General features: G+C 46.8%; 1 protein-coding gene across 1 annotated transcript in view; it reads left to right on the top strand.

Annotated features, from left to right (window-relative positions):
• The window catches only part of LOC135401539 (solute carrier family 22 member 3-like), a 67,766-nt gene extending 48,714 nt beyond the window's left edge, over positions 1–19,052 (top strand). Inside the window, exons 8-10 of the mRNA XM_064634008.1 lie at positions 1,960–2,147; positions 8,453–8,595; positions 18,810–19,052. Coding sequence (XP_064490078.1) covers positions 1,960–2,147; positions 8,453–8,595; positions 18,810–18,978 — 500 coding nt within the window. The 3' untranslated portion in view covers positions 18,979–19,052. The remainder of the gene's footprint in view (positions 1–1,959; positions 2,148–8,452; positions 8,596–18,809) is intronic.
• The last annotated feature ends 421 nt before the right edge of the window (positions 19,053–19,473 follow it).

Here is a 19,473-nt window from a genome sequence, read left to right as displayed (position 1 = left end):
CGACGGCTTGTAACCCTTTCCCCCCTCGTGTGGCATGTCAATATAACCTCCATTCTTCGCAGCTTCAGAAGTTCGATCTGAAGGAACCTCCCCCCCCCCCCCTTTTTAACTTAGTTAATTTTCTAGTTACTTTCATATGACTGCTTGCGACAGCGCTGAGCGCACACGTTGGCCGGTGGAAAAGTGTTCTTGAAGGTGGCGCCAATCCTGAGCATTTCTTTTCCGTCAAGCGTCCAGTGTTCCCTGCTATACAGGGTGTCTCAGTTAAATCCCCGGGCTAAATAATTCGCGAACGGGTGCACCAATCGAATAACTTTCTTTTTTACAAGTATCTGTCCGATACCATCTACAAGCTGCGCACCGTGTGAATGAGTGGGAGGCGCTAGTTTACAGAAAAATTCAAATGAGTTTCGTGAAAAACATAACTTCTAAAGCAGGGCGCCATCGACATTAAAATGGGCGCTATCCATTTTGGGACGTTCAGTGGACACCTTTTCGATAAAAATCTGCCACCGAAGCGGGTCATTTGTTGCAGTAATTAATTGGTTTCTGTTTATATATCTTTGCCGCGGCTGATCGCCGTGAAGCGCAAAAGGACGCTCTTCCACTTCCTTATCCACCAATGAATTAAGTGTTCTCGAGCTTACTTCGCAACGGGGAGTGCGGAAGCAAAAGTAATAGAGTCAAACCTGCTTCGCGAGTCCCCCACCCCGCGCATCTGACTGATATATGCCCTTTCTCGGTTATGATCGCACGGACGAAACACAGTTTATCGCATAGTACCTTGTTATTACATGCTTTCCACTAGCACAGTACTGGCCCAAACGTTTCCTTCAGCAGTCCCCGTTGCGAAATAAGCTCAAGAACACGGAATTCATTGGTGGATAGTGGAGTGGAAGAGCGTCCTTTTGCGCTTCACCGCGACCAGCCGCGACAAAAATTTGTAAACCAAAACCAATTAATTACTGCACCAAATGACCCGCTTGGGTGGCACATTTTTATCGAAAAGGTGTCCAGTGAAGGTCCCAAAAGGGGTAGTACACATTGTAATGCCGTCGGCGCCCTGATTTAGAAGTTGTTTTTCACGAAACTCATTTGAATTTTTATTGAAATAATGAGCGCCTCCCACTCATTCACACGTTGCGCAGCTTGTAGGTAGTATCGGAGAGATACTTGTAAAAAAGAAAGTCCTTCGATTGGTGCACCCGTTCGCGAATTATGTAGTCCTGGGATTTAACTGAGACACCCGGTTTAAGTCCTTCAAAAATCCGTGTGCCAAATAACCCAATCAACACACCTTGAAAGAATCGTCGCATGTTTCCAATTCGCGAATTTCAGAGGGCAAACAAAGTAGGTGTCAGAAAATTAGTGGATATATGAACAATGAAAAAAAAAAAAAAAAAGAGTTCCACAAGTACGCAAGAGGTGCAGCAAGGTGTCCATGATTTGTAAATGGGTGTTACCACTTTTATGGAAATGCAGTGAGCAACTGGTAGGAAAAATGAGCTAAGCAAACGAGTTTAGATATACTTTACCAACATTTAAAACAGCTGTAAGGTGTATTCGTAACATGTTTCTGAGAGGGGTCCCTGAAGCTGCGTACAACTTCAGGGCCGGTTGCTCGCTAACTGTTAACAGAATGATGTAATACCTCTGGAACACGAGCGCGTTCGAACTCCTTTTCATTAGGGATTCTTTACAGCTGTAAAGAGGACACCTTCGCGAAGGGAGTTCGTGCCGGTGATACACGGCAAGAGCGAACTACTTCTGTTGTTTCGCTCTTGGAGATTCGCCTTTGCTGCGTGTCACGCAACGCAACGTCTTTCCGTTAGGTGTCCCTCTGTGTAGAGGAGTTCAAGCGTGCCCGTGTGTCAGGGATGTAACCCGTAACGTTAACCCTATACATGCAAGGGAACGTTTACATCATTCGTCTTTCCTTCGTCGTTCGCTTTTTTGCAGGGTTCCACTTTCCACAGGTCTCCATTCTGGCGCTGGGAATCTCTAAGGTTTTCATAACCACTGCTAATAACATCCTACGTATGCAAACATTGGAACTGATTCCAACGGTGGTGCGCAGTCGAGTGTATAACATGTGTGCATTCTGCGGCCGCCTGGGAGCGATTCTAGCTATATTTAACGACGAAGTGGTAAGAGTTGTAACATGTCCTTCCTCTTTAAGTGTTCGCTATGTATCGTAAAATGTGACATAAAAGAAACGTTCTTGTGGATGAGGCAATTAAACACAGAAGGGCAAACCCGACGCAAACTTTACAACGCCCAGTTGCATACAATTGAAGAAAATGCACTAGAGGGTGCGGGTTCGAATCCCACTGCTGGTGTCCTGTCTTCAACTGCCATCATTGAACATAAGATAAGACCAGACATAAGAGCCCTCCGTGACTAGCGCGCTCGCGCAAGAACGTGCGCATTATTCAGTAAGGTCGCTGCCAGCATGATTGAAAGATGTATAGCTGGCAGGAGCGTACGTCTCCAAACTGTTAGGAACCCTTACTACATGTTTTGTCTCCGTATTATTCTCCGCAGCAGGGGCCTCCTAAATAAATCAGTTACGCAGTGCTGTGTATTAAAAAGGAGTCTGGCCATTAGGAGGAGCCCAAAAAACGGGCTCGACATGTGAATCAAACTTGGGCGCCTTTCATTGGCTGCCGCTTTCCATGGGGGCCACCAAGACACCAAAATTTCTCCAAGATAGATGATGGCGCATGGAACGGCGAAGCGGAGATTTCGTGACAAAGAGTTTTCACACACTATTTTAATTGCGTGCTGTGAGTATATATCCTCATGTACGCATTTGCAAAAGCAGTTTCAACTTTCGCTCCGCCATCATCATTTACGCGAAAATGGGATGCTTCGTTGCTACCGTTATGCCTAGTTAATGCCTCTATCCCAAGAAAATAGCAAGAAAGACGCGCTTGGTGTTAAAGATTTTGCATTACATCATTGCATTTTATTTGAATTTTCGATTCAATCTACTTACGTTACGTGATTTAAAAGTTCATACCGGCAGCCGTCTGATACGAAGAATCGGTTCTGTAGCTTTCCTGACCAATCACGCCTGCCAACAACCATTTCTGCAGTTCTGAGTCTTCCCAACATGCATCGAGAGATGGCGTTGATAAAAGTGGGCGGTCTGTCACCATATCTGTTTCAATCCTAATCAATCGAGTTTCTCCAAAATGGTGGCACCCAGTAAATAAATGTGAGTTATAAGTATTGGATGGCCTGCAATAATAGCAAACGGTATCTCGACCTATGCTGATTGGGTAGATACCTCAAAAATTGGGTGGAGCCTCAGGTATACGCAGGTCCCATTAATGACCAGACTCCCTTTAAATATACGGCCATGAAGCGACGTGAAACACAGCGCCCCAGCATCGTCACAATGTCGTCACACTGATGTCTCACATACGCTTCTCCGCGCGGCGACAATTTCGAAAAGCGTGTATTCTAATGAGTTACACTGACGATAATAATTTATACCGCTCGAATCGACGAAAAGCGAAGCAGGGCTTCCGTATACAACGAGAAATGTCCGAAGCAGACCACAATTAGGGACGACACAGATCCGTAAACCTCAAAGGCATGCCTCGCATAGCAAGCCTCTTATTATTATTATAACAATAATAATAATAATAATAATAATAATATTAATAATAATAATAATAATAAATTTATATATGTATTTGTTTATTTCCACGAATAAACCGCGGAGGGAGAATGAGAGGAAAAGTTAGAAATGTGACTTGACAAGCTCGCCGCTCCCATACGGACTGGCATGTATTAATTTGGATAAGAAAGAAAAGGAAGTGTAACACAAATGAAATCAATACCTTCCTTGAGCGCTTAAAGGAGCATTAAAGTGGTATACAACACGGCCAAAAACTGCTGTCATCTTGTAAAGCAGTATGTGAAAAGCATTCCTACAAATATTTCTGTCCAAAGTTGTTTCACCGCGGCGCAACTAATTTCCAAAATCTGCTGCCGTGGATACAGGTCGGAGCGCTCCAACTGCAGACCACACCCACTCTACTAGTGTGACGGTTGTGGTAGAGAGCCCCTTCATTCGTTGGTAGAAAAAAAAACCGTCTGCTACGAACATTGCGTATTGTTTCTTGTTGACTGCTATTCATTATATGATTTATATCACGTTTTGTGAAAAACAAAGCATATATGCAGCCCGACAAAATAAGATTGCGAACACAAGAGTAATACCCGTGGCTTCTGTGCAATCTTTCATTGTACGGATACAACTGGGGAGCGACGTACGGGCCAATGCTCCGTTCAAAGCCAGATTACTTCCGAGGCATTTGCTGCCGCACGTCTCTCCGATGTATTCGCTAATTCACAGTCTGTTTGATCTGTCGTGTCCCTACCTACATCAGTAAAGTGTGTGGCCGTATAGCTCACCAGCGCGGAGGTCAGGGTTGTGGGAATACGAAAGGCAACGCCTGACTGTCGCTTGCACAACGTTCCGCCGAATGGGCCAGGAAGAAGCAAGACGCTCGCATTAATTCAATGTCAGGACAAAAACCCTGATACAAACCTTCGAATCTGCATTCTATACTTCAGCGAGAGCGATCATCAATCTCCGCCGAGCGTTTTTGTCGTACGTCAACGATGGAACAGTCGCTCCCCCCCTCCCGCTCGATCGGCATGGCGATGCAACTACCACACGTACACACACGTGCACGCACGTCCTCACCAACTGCCACGTCCCGATGGCGCCACTGAAGACCTTCCTGTTGCGACAGCACAGTACACAGTACCTGTACCACACAAGGAAAAGGCACAGGACGCACTCGCTGCTCATAAAACTCACAGTAGCAGAAAGCAATGACAGCGCTATTGTGGCGCCACCTGTTAGCCATTGAACCAACTGTGCGGTGAAAACTGTCAGCCAGGCTGCACACTGTCGGGAAGCGCTGGGGTATCGCTGTACAACACATTGTTAGATTCGTGCTGCACCACTCGTTCTTTCCGTGATGTCAGCGGTCCCAAAAAATCGAGGTCGTGTCGTTGATAGCCTTTAAATCCTCCGTTTCGGACATCACGCAACCAGAAAACGCCTACAGTCTCCGAAGCGGTAGCAGACGCTCCGGCGGCCTGCGCGGTGTTGCTCACCTCGATCATCTGCTCTCAGGTCCAACGAGGAGCGTCCTTACCACTCACGTCACATAGTGACGCGCGTGGCGGCGCTCCTCACGTGTCTCTCGTGAAGGCGAAGGAGGGTGCCCTCCGAGGGTGCCGATCAAGTGTCACTTCCCTGCGCCGGGCTGACGAGCTCCAAGTACAGCGAAAGAGCTGTCCTCGGCTGGGAGTGCACGATCAAACTGTATATTTTTCCCTTATATATATATATATATATATATATATATAAGGGAAAACAATTAGCAGAAGAAAGAATTAGCATCTTTGGCTGCACATATAGCATATGTTTGTAAGTCAAACGTCGCCATTCCAGTACTGGACAGCTGTTTCGGCCTTCTTGGATCTCATCAGCAGTACGCAGGCAGGCAACGTTTGAGCGGATGGCGTCAGAAGGTCACGTGGCACCTCCCGTCAGGGTGTGATGCCTCCCGTCAGGGTGTTTTAAAACACCTCTGAAAGCCCAGTGCAAAGCCAGTCAAGCATATAAGGGACTGGTTTTGCACTGGGCTTTCAGAGGTGTCTTAAAACACCCTGACGGGAGGCATCACGTGCCACGTGACCTTCTGACGCCATCCGCTCAAACGTTGCCTGCCTGCGTACTGCTGATGAGGCCCAAGAAGGCCGAAAGGCCGAAACAGCTGTCCAGTACTGGCATGGCGACGTTTGACTTACAAACATATGCTACACGTGCAGCCAAAGAGCTCCTGCTAATTTTTTTTCCCTTATACACTTGACTGGCTTTGCACTGGGCATTCAGAGGTGTCTTAAAACACCTTGACGGGAGGCATCACGTGCCACGTGACCTTCTGACGCCATCCGCTCAAACGTTGCCTGCCTGCGTACTGCTCATGAGGCCCAAGGCCGAAACAGCTGTCCAGTACTGGCATGGCGACGTTTGACTTACAAACACACACACACACACACATATATATATATAAGAGAAAAAAATAGCCGGAGCTCTTTGGCTGCAGGCAGTACGCAGGCAGGCAACGTTTGAGCGGATGGCGTCAGAAGGTCACGTAGCCACGCGATTCCTCCCGTCAAGGTAAGCCAACTCACCACTAAAAGCCCAGTGCAAAGCCAGTGAAGTATATTAGGGAAAAAATAGCCGGAACTCTTTGGCTGCACGCACAGCATATGTTCATAAGTGCTCAAACGTCGCCACGCCAGTACTGGACAGTTGTTTCGGCCTTATTGGGCCATCATCAGCAGTACGCAGGCTATTTAATTAAAACTAGTTAATTAAAAAGCGCTAAGAGAAATTTAAATTCAGTCTACGTTGCGGCGGAGGCTTCGCCTCCGTCAGCCTCCTTCGCAACGTAGACTGAATCTAAATTTCCCGTAACGCTTTTTAATCAACTAGTTGAATTCATAATAAACCATTTTTTACTTAATACTCCTACTTCTGTTGTCCACTTCTCGTTTATTTTGTATTTATATCATTTCGTGCCCATCCGACTTTTCATCTCTTACCGTATACGTATATACAGGGTGTTCAAAATTAAGCTTTCACGAGCGCTACGAAAACACAGCTATGACAGGAACCCGGATGATAACTTTACGCTACTTGTGTAAGAAACAGGTGCTGCTAATTACGTAGCACCTGTTTCTTACTCAAGGAACAGAAAAAATAGCACCAGTTTTCTTTTGTTCGCCTATTTATAAAGTGCTAGTGAAAGCTTAATTTTGAACACCCTGTAGTAGTTGTTTTAGTTTACAGTTTATTGCTTAGTTTAGCTTATAGTTTAAGAGGGCACCAGAAAAGTCCCAATGCAATGTCCTAATTAAGTTTCAATAATTAACGTTTTAATTATAAAAGCTACGAAGTTTTCCCAAGGAGAACATCTAGACCCTACGGTCACCTGATACTGTAGCCGTTTTCAGAACAAAAATCCGTTCGATAGGTCGTCCGCAAAAAATTCCTGAAGGAACACCATTTTTTCTTTATTTTGTTCATTGCGTATTTCCAGAGATGCGTCTTCCCTTCACTCCCGATGTGAGAGATATTCCTTCACGAATTTCTTGCGGACGATCTATGGAACGGATTTTTGTTCTGAAAACGGCTCCGGTATCAGGTGACCGAAGAGATCCGATGTTGTCATTGGAACAACTTCGTAGCTTTTATAATTAAAAAGTTAATTATTGAAAGTAATTAAGACATTGCCTTAGGGGTTTGCTAATGCCCTCCTAAGGAGTGCACTTGAGCCTATCCTATAATGCATTTAGCTGGGACACCCTATATATACATAAAAACGGACGTCCAATCTACCCATCTATGTTTGCGCAAAATGTGATTCTTTCTGGTGAACATATTTTCAGGCTTGAAACAAAAAGGCAGTAGAGAAAGCTTCCGCGCGCCACATTACTTTGCATGCATTCAGGTACTTCACTGAGATATATTACACTGCCACCCTGCAGATATTGCACTTCTCTGGGAACCCTGAACATATGATGTGCTTGACAAAAGTACTGCTACGAAAGTATGTTGGTGTAGGCGTGGGACAGGCTGTCTTGAGGGGTAGATCAGATAGCTAAAGCACCATACCTGCGGCATGTCGTGGCAAAACGAATACAACTACCCGCGCAATTAAATTAATGCACAATCACAAAGCACCACCAATCAGCGATGGACGCTATACAATTTCGACGATTCCTCCACTGAAGCGATGACGGTACGGTTGCCAACATCAGGTCTATATCTCGTCAAGCCTAGCGCAAATGCTCTGAAAGCACACAGCAAACCACGAAGAAGACCTCGGTATGGCTGCCCCACAGTTGGCCGCTGGCTTCCCATAGGAACGCGTGGGGTAGTGGGGGAAGTTTGGCTTCTCTGTAACTCTGCGGTATAGGGAGTCATAGCCGGGGCGCGTTTACGATTCTCTAAACCTCTTTAATATCTCCCCATATGATAAAAGCTTCCAAGCGTGCTATGTGGGCGTGCTTCTTGGGGTGCCCCTTGGGAAGTGGGCTCCATTTCTTTTTTGTGAGGTGATAAGAGTAGACAGCTCCGGCTGTGACAACCATGGCTTCCCGGTGCATGGGTATTTGCTTAAATGGCGGGTCCGCACACGACACATCAAGACCATAAACATTCCGCGAGGGAGTTTCCCAGCACCCCCTCCCCTTCCCCCCGCAGGGATATTCCCGGAAATATGCCTTACCATGGTGCATTGACAATGAGGTTTAACGTATAGTGTCAGGTTGGGGTTTACCACTATTTTATAGGCGCGCCCCATTTAGATCTGTATAGTTCTGAATGTGATGCGTTTTATCCCACTTACAGGCTTACTTGTCGTCGATATCGGGAGGTCTTCTTCCCATGTTTTCTCTGCTCTGCATAATTGGAGGCATCATGCAGCTCCGCCTCCCGGAAACGCTGCATAGAGCTCTTCCTGACCATTTTTCCGACATCGAAGATATATTTGGGTGAGATATGCACTTGCAGCGTATGATATATTCCAGCGTTCCCTTATCTCGCTTGAGCGCTCCAAGGGTTTGCAATAAACAATAGGGAGAAGCCGCAACTCATATATTACATTTCAAGAAGGGAAGGGGGTCAGTTCCAGGCCACCACCGCCTTGTGAGCAACCAAGTCTGGCTTGCAGATGGCATTATTGCTTCCTAGAATTGCCCCCGTCACCTTTAGTGTAGCTAAATTGAGTCACTACGGGCGAACCCGAAACGTTGTCCGACGCTCGGCGATGCACTCTTCCATGATAGCGAAACCCCGAAGGGAGCGGCAAAGGAGGGACATACAGACACAACCTTGCTCCTCCTCGTCCTCGTCGCTGGGTTTCGCTATCATGGGTACCTGTGGCTATACATGGGTAGTCGCTTGCTTCTTAAAAAGGACGACGGAAACGAAAATAGGCTGCAAAGCTATTTGCCTCATATTGCGATGTGTACCAAAACAATCCGGAATTCGACTTAGATTTGCGTATATTAGTTGAAACGCCGCCACAATCGCGATATAAAATTCGGCCGTGGAGCACTCTGAGCCCCTGGTGAGCGTCGCCGCGCCGCCGTAGCAGACCACGGAAGTGACGCACGTTGGCTCTCCTGTTGGAGTTCCTGACTTTCATTTCGCTTCATTTCATTTGGGGTTTCGGCGTACGTCTAATTCCTGCTACGGGGAAAGAACGAAGACGAAGAAGCATGTACGAACCCATCTCTCATAGGATATATCGCCTTCAGACTTCCACGAGATCTCCGAATCAAACATCTTCAGGCGTTATTCAGAATTCGCCGTGTTTGTACCGGGCAGCCGCACATGGAGCGCGAGAGATATTTGACGTCACGCGCTCCTCAGATTTTCCCGCAATGCTTGGCGCGCTCCATGGGCGATCGTGTCGAGTGGGCTGCCCAGCGCTCTCGTAATCGTCAGAAATATGGCCATCCGCACAGCGTACTTGCAAAATACTAGTGGCACCATAATTTTACATAATATTTACACCTTGTTCGGTCCTCTTTTTGCAATGGACAAATTTCGTTTCCGTTGTCCTTTAACCATCATTTCAGATGTGTATATGATATATACCTATATATATGCTTCCTATGAGAATGTGCATATGCATGCATGCTCCCGGGATGGAGAGCTTATACGCCACGTATTTAACGATTTTTCATGGTACTACATTGCTAACACTCGGGGTTGGTGTCTTCGAAGTCGTGTAGATTAGTGGCTTGGTGTGGCTTAAGGGCGAGACATACGGCACGACAATACACGACACGTCGTGCGACGAGTCGCGCAGTTTCACCTCACGACTGACCGAACGCTGCATTCGCAGATTTATTGACGGCGACATCCCTACGACATATCACTATGGGATACCACTTTGTTAGAACACTGTGGCCAGAGGTGCACTTTCACTCGCTTGCACTTTATTTTCCGTAGCTAAATTTGCTGATATTATCGAATATAGTAAGCGAGAACAATTCGTTCCTTATTTCGTTTCTTCTTCACTACGCAACACGACTAAATCAGCCACTCGTTGTACTCTGAACGTACACTGTCCGCCATTTTCTTCTCGGACCCATCACGTCTACGAGATAGGCAGCATCGTTGGTTGCTTTATCTTGACCTCACCACCTCCTCACGACAACCCGTCGAAAGGCGCGGAGAAATCCAAGCAGTTTTGTCGCACCATGACATGTTTGGCGAGAGCTGCTGCGACCATAGAATTAATATAGGAAGACTCTTGTGAACGTACCTGGCGCGCCATCAATGGGACTATCCTATCCCCGAGCGTGACCGCCCGGGAGCAGCCATCCGTTGGTCATGGACAGTGTTAGTGGACGAATTTCTGCCTCAAGCCGCAACTCCACTCCAGCGGAGTTGCTCCTTTGGTTGCCAACCCTGCACAGTTACGTGGGATAACAAACGGGGAAACGGGCCGATGGAGGCATGTGAAGGAGGGAACGACGTCCAGCGAAGGAAGCGAGGCAAGCAGTGTAAAGCTGGATTCACACATGCGTTTCTTGAGGCGGCGCCGCGCGCTCTGAGACCGCAAGCAAGCTGTCGCGCGGCGTTTCCAGACGGTTTTCGAGAACCGCTCCGTGCGTGCTGCATCTCCGCAGCACTGTTCCACAAACGCTTTTTCATCCAGCCAATCGGAGCGCTCGGAGGGGTCCTCCCGATACCGCGCTGGGACCTTTTGTCATTTGTGTCTGTGTTTGGTGCTACCGTGTGAGTAAATTTTTTGTCACCAATAGTTGTCTGTGGTCTGACACACACACACACACACACACACATAAATGGGATGATGATGTGGTGGTGGTTTTGTTGTCTGAGCTGTCAACGATGAGCTGGGAATTTGCGCAAACCACGGAATCGACGAAAATAAATACGACTGGTGTGTGACCGTGTGTTGGTCGTCGGTAGGTAAACATGTGTCTCGCTTTTTCTGCCGTTCTTTCTCTGCATCCGTGTTATATTGCGTTACGTCTGTCGTTACAACGAGTGATGATTCCAGCAGAAATGCTTCGCAATAATGGTAAAATAAATAACATGCTTCACCATGTAAATGTGGAGGAAGAGAGCTCGAAGTGTCGGTGCGATCTTGACGTAGCAACAACAACAACGAACCGTTTGCACCACTCAAACGCTTTGCTGCGGCTAAGGGTATCGTGGCCATACTGCGCCTGAAGTCTTCTGTGAATTTCAGATGACTTTACGCCTTCATTCACGAGAAACTTCATGACAATTCGCTGTTCGATGCGCGCGCTCACCTCGTTGTCGGCCATCTTGTCCAGCACGTGTCTTCTGTTTTGCATAAACTTTGGACCACCACGTGGTGAACGCGGAGGCCTGTCGTGTGTGAAAATGACGAAAAACAAGTAGCGCGAGCCCTTTGTACACCCAGGAGGCAGAAAGTCCCGGTTTGACTTGTGACAGGGCCCTCGCGGCGCCGCTTTTTGAAACTAAATAAATAAATAAGGGTTTACGTCGCGAGACAACTGAGATCATGAGCGACGCCACAGCGGTCGGTCTGTGGATTGCTTTTGCCCACCTGAGGGTTCTTTAACGTGCGATGAAAGCTCATCACACGGCACCCCGTATTTAACGTCCCTCGCGGAAGACGGCGTGTCTAAGCAACTTGTACCCTGCCACGAAGTTGCTGGCGTCCTCGGCCGGGTTCGAACCCGCGATCTCGGGATCAGAAGGCGAACACGCTACCGACTGAGCCACCGAGGCCGGTTCTTTTTGAAACGCATGTGGGAATGAACCTTAAAGGCTGGTTCAAAGTCCGACGTAGACTTCACCCGTCGCCGCCCGCGTTCCGCGCCGACAGCCAGTTCGCTACGCCACGCTTCTTCATCCTACCGAGATGATAGTCTGACGCCATTCGGGGCAGCGCAACGAAACCACTACCGGAAATTTTCGCATTTCGTAGTGGGAAAGCGTATCTGGCGGCTGTACCCACGTGCTGGAATCCGGCTAAAGACAATCCGTGTTCCTCATGGTTGGCACTTATGTTATGTTTTTATATGTTATGTTACGTTTTATGGCACTGTTGTGTTTTATACTGTAATACGGTTGGTGCCCCCTAACATGGACACTGAATTGAAGAAGAAAGCCGCACGTCTTCCCAGCTGTTCTCCTTCTTTTGCTTGTCTATATAGTCAATCCGTCGTGTATTATACAGGGTGTCTTTTTTACGATACAGATTTTTTATAAAAAAACTATAAGGGCCATAGACATGCTGCTTTCACTTCTATCATCTCTGGTCCGGCGGACGTTCTTGGCCATAAGTGGCCCATCCGTCAAATGACTAATTACCTAAAAATCGTTAATTAACTTGTTAATTATAAAAGCTACGAAGTTGTCCCAATGAGAACATCTGTTCCTTTCGGTGACCTGATATCGTAGCCTTTCCAGAACAAAAATCCGTTCGGTAGATCGTCCGCAAAAAAATCGTGAAGGTACACCTTTTTTTCTTTATGTTTATTGCGCATCTTCGGAGACGAGTCTTTCCTTCACCCCTAATGTGAGAGGGGGGACGGAGCCTCATGCGTCGAAGATGCCGCCACCGTACGCGCGTTTACATGAAGGCGACATAGGTCGACCTAGCCAGATAGGTCGACCTCCGTTCTTCATGTAAACCGGCCTACGTCGACTGAAAAGGGAGGTCGACGCAGAGGAGGGAGGTCGCTAGGACGGGGTAGTTCAGCCGACAATGGTCGACTTCCCTTTGCCATGTAAACCGGTTCAGTCGACCTGGCGATCGGTGTCCGTTACGTCATCAGCGAGCCCTTCCCATATTGCCCGCGAAATTCCGGATTCGCGGAGGAAAGCAATCATGGCGACGGAAGCAAGCGATGTTCCCGCTACCCCTTCGCGATGCGTATGGATCGACGAAAGCACTAAATCAATGTTGTCCATTATTCGGGAATTAGACATCGCATCGCAGCTGGATTCGAAGGGGCAGCGGAGCCAAGCTATGTTTCAGACTGTGGAACGAAAAATGGCAGGGGAGATTCCGCGGAAAGCCTGTAAAATGCGTTATAAGACACTTCGTAAATAAATATACTGCGAAAATACAATATATTTACTAACATTTTAACGACGTGGCGGCGCTGCTGCTGGCGAGTAAGGTCGAATGAATTTCGGGACCACTAAGGCGCCTTATCTAGTTGCCATGTAAACCGTGGATGGTCGACGCTCCCGATCAGTCGACTGGGGACTTCAGTCGACGTTCGGGCCCATATAAACGCAGTTAGTGCTGCCTCATGCCGATCATGCGTCAGAGATTAGCTTTAACTTGCGGATACAAAACAAAAACACATGTATCGGGTGACGCTATCAGAACTGCCCTTATCTTGGGTTGCATTTCCTGTTTTCTTTTAATCTCTTTCCAGGACGCAAGAGGCCACAGTGTGCTCTTTCACCCTCTCAGATTGGGGGTGAAGTAAAGACGGGTCTTCCAAGATGCGCAATGAAGAAAATAAAGAAAAAAAGTGTTCCTTCACGATTTTTTTGCGGACGATCTACCGAACGGATTTTTGTTCTGAAAACGGCTACGATATCAGGTCACTGAAACGAACAGCTGTTCTCATTGAGACAACTTCGTAGCTTTTATAATTAACAAGTTAATTAACGATTTTTAGGTAATTAGTCATTTGACGGTTGAGCAACATATGGCCAAGAACGTCTGCCGGCCCACAGGTGATAGAAATGAAAACAGCATGTATATAGCCCTTATAGTTTTTAATGAAAAATCTGTATTAAAAAAGACACCCTGCATAGGCACGGATGTTCCTTAACAGGTCCGATCAAAAGTGGGCGACGCCCTGTTGGGAAATGCGAGTCCACCGGAGCTCACGCCGCGCACAGCTCGCTGGCCACCTCCAGATGTAAAGCATTGCTCTACTTCCCTGACGGCGGCTGACGTAGTCGCGCGTTGCCGCCGCGCCGCGCTTCGCCGAGTGTCGTCGAACTATGAACTCACCGGCGACGGCTCGCGATGCGCGGGGGTGCGCTGCGCGTCGTTACGCCCCGCTCCGTCGGACTCTAAACCAGGCTTAAACCAGCCTTTCTTGCGTTCAGTATGTACGAACCTTTTGGATACGTGCAGAATTGAGTAGTGCTATCGGAATCACACGGGAACAACAACAACAATAAATGAAGGATAAGTGATGATGACATGTAAACATATGGTAAACGTTGTCATATCAAACGTGAATCATATTTTATCTGTGAGATTGCCTGCGACACCACCAATCCTTTGCTTTCCACCGACACGGATAAAGATGTTTACCGCCTATGACGTGTTGAAGTGGCGTTTGTATGTTTTGCGAGCGAAATCAATAAATCGTTACCCATCGTAACCGATGTAGGCATGTATTTCCGAAGACAACAGTAATCGAAAGATACACAAAGAAAGTACACAGTAAACAGTCATTTTCGTGCTGCTCTGCGAACCAACCAGAACCGGAAATGGCAAAAACGAAACCACCCGCCACTCCATGTTCTTGTCTGTCAAGTTTCGTGATAATAAAGTCACGAACGAACCACAGCACACAAGCAAGTGATGTAGTGGGAAAATATTCACTGCTTATTTGTTTAACAAATACATATGAGATACGCACATACTACGGCGAATTTAGATAGCAAGGGATGAATTTAGGAAAACGAGCACGCCAAGTTTAGCGGAATGAAGAAGCCGACGAAACGCCTTCCATGACCAACGGATGGCAGCTCCCTTGTGGTCGCGCTTCCTTGAGCGAGTCCGACCCCCCTGGCTGCGATGGCCTCTTTCTCCATAATGCGTCCGGGATGCTTTGCGTTGTGAGGCGTCTAACGACTCGTGGCGCTTTTCATCGTACGCACGTCTCGCCCTTTAGAAGCACTGTACTGCGTGGACACCAAATATTTGCCCTATCCACGTAGGTAATGGTAATCACTCCTCCAACTACTACTTGACATAGTTCACCTACCATCAAACACAGGTGGTTCTTCTTTAGTCGCGTGAATAAGCCTTTAAGTTCGCATACCCGAAAAGTCGACCATAGCGGAAACATGTCGGATTTGGGACACTTATAACTCAACAAAGGTAACAGATTTTGACAAACGAAGCATGCCGTTGTGTAGAGTAAGATGAGAGCGTCTAACCTTAGTTCCACAGGCCGCGGTTATACATGAATGCGACAGAGCGGCATCGTATCGAATTATCGCACCTCCTTGGACCTATGCCGTCTAGTGGATTGTATGACTTGGCCCTGTTGGAGAGGAAATGAGAGTGAGTTGAAATGGCGATGCGACAATGGCGATGCGTCAATGCGACACGATTTTGGACGCCATCGAATTGAAATGGCGATGCACAAATGGCATGCGACAAGACATCCCGACCTCGCGATGCGACACATAGATGAAGACAATGATATTCTTCACATCATTGCAGCAGGGCGCAGCCTCATTTTGCCTTCCAGTGCTGCAGCAACGTAACTGTACGCTGCAAACGAGATCGGGATAGAATGCAACCCACATTGCCATCTATGCACTTATCGGTCGTTCGCGTGTCTTCTTATTTATCCATTCATTCATTATTATTCTTTCTTTCTTTTCGTTTTTTTACTACTGTCACTGCATTTTTGTCGACATATTGTCCCAATTTTTCACTTCTTGACATGATCTGTGGTGGTGCTTAAATGCGTTCAGCGTTACCGTGATTTTCTGCGTTGACACTTTGGATGATTTCTTGCAATGCATGTAATGCTAGATAAGTCACGAGCCCATCTTCCTAACTTTTTAGCTCACTATCTTGGAGAGCCATACCTATGCATTTTTCCGCGCATCCACCGCGTGCACCAACCCAGTTTGGACTTTTCGTCTTCGTGACGTAGAGTTTGTCTTTCTGATCGTTTCTGTGGCTATTAAGAAATTTCGTGTAAGGTTTTCGTTACGGTTGGGGTGCGGTTAAATTAATTAACTGATGCAATTAATCTATTTGCTTAAAGGTACTGTAAAGCAGCACCGATCAAATGTCATTTAGTGTGGCTATTCGATAATCCAAGCTACCAGGACAAAAATTGTGCAAGTTTCATTCCAATCGACGGTGCAGTTAATTAGAAAATTACAATTAAAGGTTACGGACAACACTGTACTAGGTATTCGAAATGAATCCGTACTTCTGACACATACGGCGGCAACAACATTGCATGCGTAACACACTGGGCCCGACATAACAATCCACCACAATCCACCATAAAATCCGCCCCTGCAATCCACACAACGATCCATATCTGAGGATAAACGGATAAGCGAACTGAAATGAAATGCTGAGCCGTTGAAAAAAATGTGTCAGACGTTCAAGAAGCCAGACAGCGTCGGGACTTGTTTGTTCACAGAGGTTCACAGAGAAAGTTTGTTCGTTCGAAAGAGGTCGCGAACAAAAGGAGCGCGCAGGCGCAGCAGAGAAGTAGAGAGAGCCCCCATCGAACAGCGGCCAGCACTGGGTTACTTCGCAAAAACAGGGGTTAACAGGTTAAACTGTTAGCAGGGGTTTCAGAATGCATAGGTAAACAGGAAAACTAATAATATGATTACTAAAATAACGAAGTTCCGATGTCATAGTGTGTAATACCAATTTTCAGTGTTGCCCGCTGTACAGGGGGTTGTTTGACACCAGGCGTCGCACCGCTCCACTACGCCGCATCTTTCATGGCAAATTAAAAATATTTATAACGCGTTGTCGGTCGTATGGGTCCGCATATGGTATTTCGAAGCAACAAAGTCTCTAGTCACATCTCCGGCATATCATGCTTGTCTACTGCTTTACAGTACCTTTAATTGAATAAATCATTTTGCTGGTTCGAGCTGTCGTCTGTGTCGTCCTTGTTTTGTTTGCTGCCCGAGTTCAAGCTGTAGCCAGAAAAATATTTCGGAAGGGGTTCGATGGGAACTTTACATGGGGGAGGAGGATTTCGCACTCGCTTCCCTCTCCCAAATGCACTAACAAAGGTACGCTATCCGGAGGGGTTTGAACCCCCCCCCCTCTTTTGCGCTACGCCAGTGTTCTCCATGAACCTGGTCCACCAGCTGAATTGATAAAATTGAATATGTAAAACAAATTAAAAGTCGTCAGCTATACGCTCAGAACCTCGCGGACCTCTTCAACACAGAGAAATCCCCCAAATTGTTATATCCGTAGCTACAGTGCTAGGAGTGGCGGTCGCAGACCACATGGAGGGAAATCCCTCCTCGTTTTCGTGCCATCTCAGCGTCCTCTGTGGCGAATGTGATTGGCTATTAACTGACGAACACAAGGAGGGAACGAACACGTCTTGTCAGGTGTCGCCGTGGCAACCAGGGTTGCGAAATGAGGTCACCCATTTCATTCCAATTCAGTTCCGAGGAATGGAGATTAGTGATTATTCCACTCCTTTCAATTCCTCGAAATGGAAAGGTGTGGTCCATTCCTACTCCTGGAATGGCTCGACAATCCCATTCCATTCGTTTAATTCCATGAATAAAAAAGAAAAGAAAGAAAGGAAAGAAGGACTGGTAACTGGTACTGGCTAGCCCAGCAGTGTTAGAAGAGTTTGGCATTACCCAGCACGGAAAAAGCACAATGACAAGGTGTGGTGAGGTTGCCAACATCAAAACAACATCGATACGCTACTAATTGTGATGATAAAAATTTTTTTCTAATTCGGCCACGTGAGCAATCTTGCCGATCACGGATATCGTGTGTTCACAAAGATGAGGTGCTGAAAGAGGTGCCTGATAACCAACTTTGCTGTGCTGTCATAATATGCGAAGATACCGCGGTGATGGTGATGTGATAAATAAAAACTGGGAGAGCGAAGAGTTTCCCTGTATTATTTCCCAAATGAAGGAGAAAGGAAACCCCGTTTCTGCATGACGAATATTCAACTATATTTTTGTGCTAACTATATTCAACTATATTATACTATTCATTAACTATAGTATACTATTATACTATGTTCAACTATATTATATGTGTGCAGGTGCGGTGCGTGTGTGCAAAGGGCGCGAGGGCAGAAAGTAGTAGGCTGAAATCAAAACTACCACCGGAGCACCCAGACCATTCCATTCCATTCCAATTCCATTCCTGCGAAAAAATGCCTAATTCCATTGTCATTACATTCTTAGGACAGTTTCTGCTGTTCGATTCCGATTCCATTCCAGGCTCTGATAAATTTGGAATGATTCCGGAATCATTCCAACTTCGGAGTGGCATCTCCGCAACCCGGATGGCAACGAAGAAAATTGGGTAATGGAGGAGTTTTCCCTCGGAGGGAGTTCTCACGTAGGAATCTCTTCACGAGCATTTCGTGCAAACCAGTTTGAGGGAATTCTTTCGGGAGGAGAAATCGACGCGTGAGTGCCCTCAGCCTGAGGGTATTCCCAAGTGGTTAGTGCAAATGGCCCAGATCATCCTCTGATCAGAGGGTGTGGATTCGAATCCCAATGCACGTGTTGGTGTCGTCCTTCCGTTTGTGCCCATGCTCAGGCTCTTGCACTTTTAGAGTATATATAGCTATTTTCCAGTTTAAGGACTGCACTTCAAGACGTGTATAGTGTCTGGTAGTGTCTTTAACAAGATACGGAAAATGCGTGTTTATCACTACAGCCCTTTGAGGATACATATTTACATGACAATGTTATTTTGTATCAGGCCTTTCAAGACTTCAGTGCAAGCTCTTTCTCCGCGCCGTGCATCCTTGGAACTTCAACGTCTGCGAAGCTTGGAGCGGCGAACTGGAACTACGTTGACCTCAATAGCTTCGAATGATATGGATCAGAGTGCACAGAAGAAATCCAACATTGACAGCTCACTGCGCTGAGTGCGGCTGGAGTGCGCTGTGAAATGTAGTTTAATAGTTTTAGTCCTCTGATTGAAATACACGTTCTTGTAGCACAAGAAGCAATGCATAGGGTCTGTCGTTTCCAAGGTAACGGGTTTACTCCTAAGGGTGGTACAAAAGTAAGACACAAGAAAGGTATAATCCTAGACCTATTGCCTGAACTGAGGGATAAAATTAGTCTAGCGTTCGGCTTTATGTGTAATACCTAGGTCTGGACATACACGTCTGGAAGTCTAAATCTAGACGGCCAGGTAGCGCTACGTTCGCACAGCTAGAGGAAGGCTATTTGACGGATATTTGCCACCTGGTGTATACCTACGCATCCTTTAGTGGTCCCTTTTTTTCTATGTTTAGACATTATATAGGCGTCTACAAGCCCATCATGTGCTCCCTGGGTTACCATATATTGAGCTGTCGTCCGTGTTGTCAGCACTGTGAACCAGGTACTCATTGATCGCAAAAGAGAAAAACACT

This window comes from Ornithodoros turicata, chromosome 1 (assembly GCF_037126465.1).
Source record: "Ornithodoros turicata isolate Travis chromosome 1, ASM3712646v1, whole genome shotgun sequence".
Lineage (NCBI taxonomy): Eukaryota > Metazoa > Arthropoda > Arachnida > Ixodida > Argasidae > Ornithodoros > Ornithodoros turicata.
The sequence above is the reverse complement of the archived record's forward strand: the minus strand, read 5'-3'. Positions and strand labels throughout refer to the sequence as shown.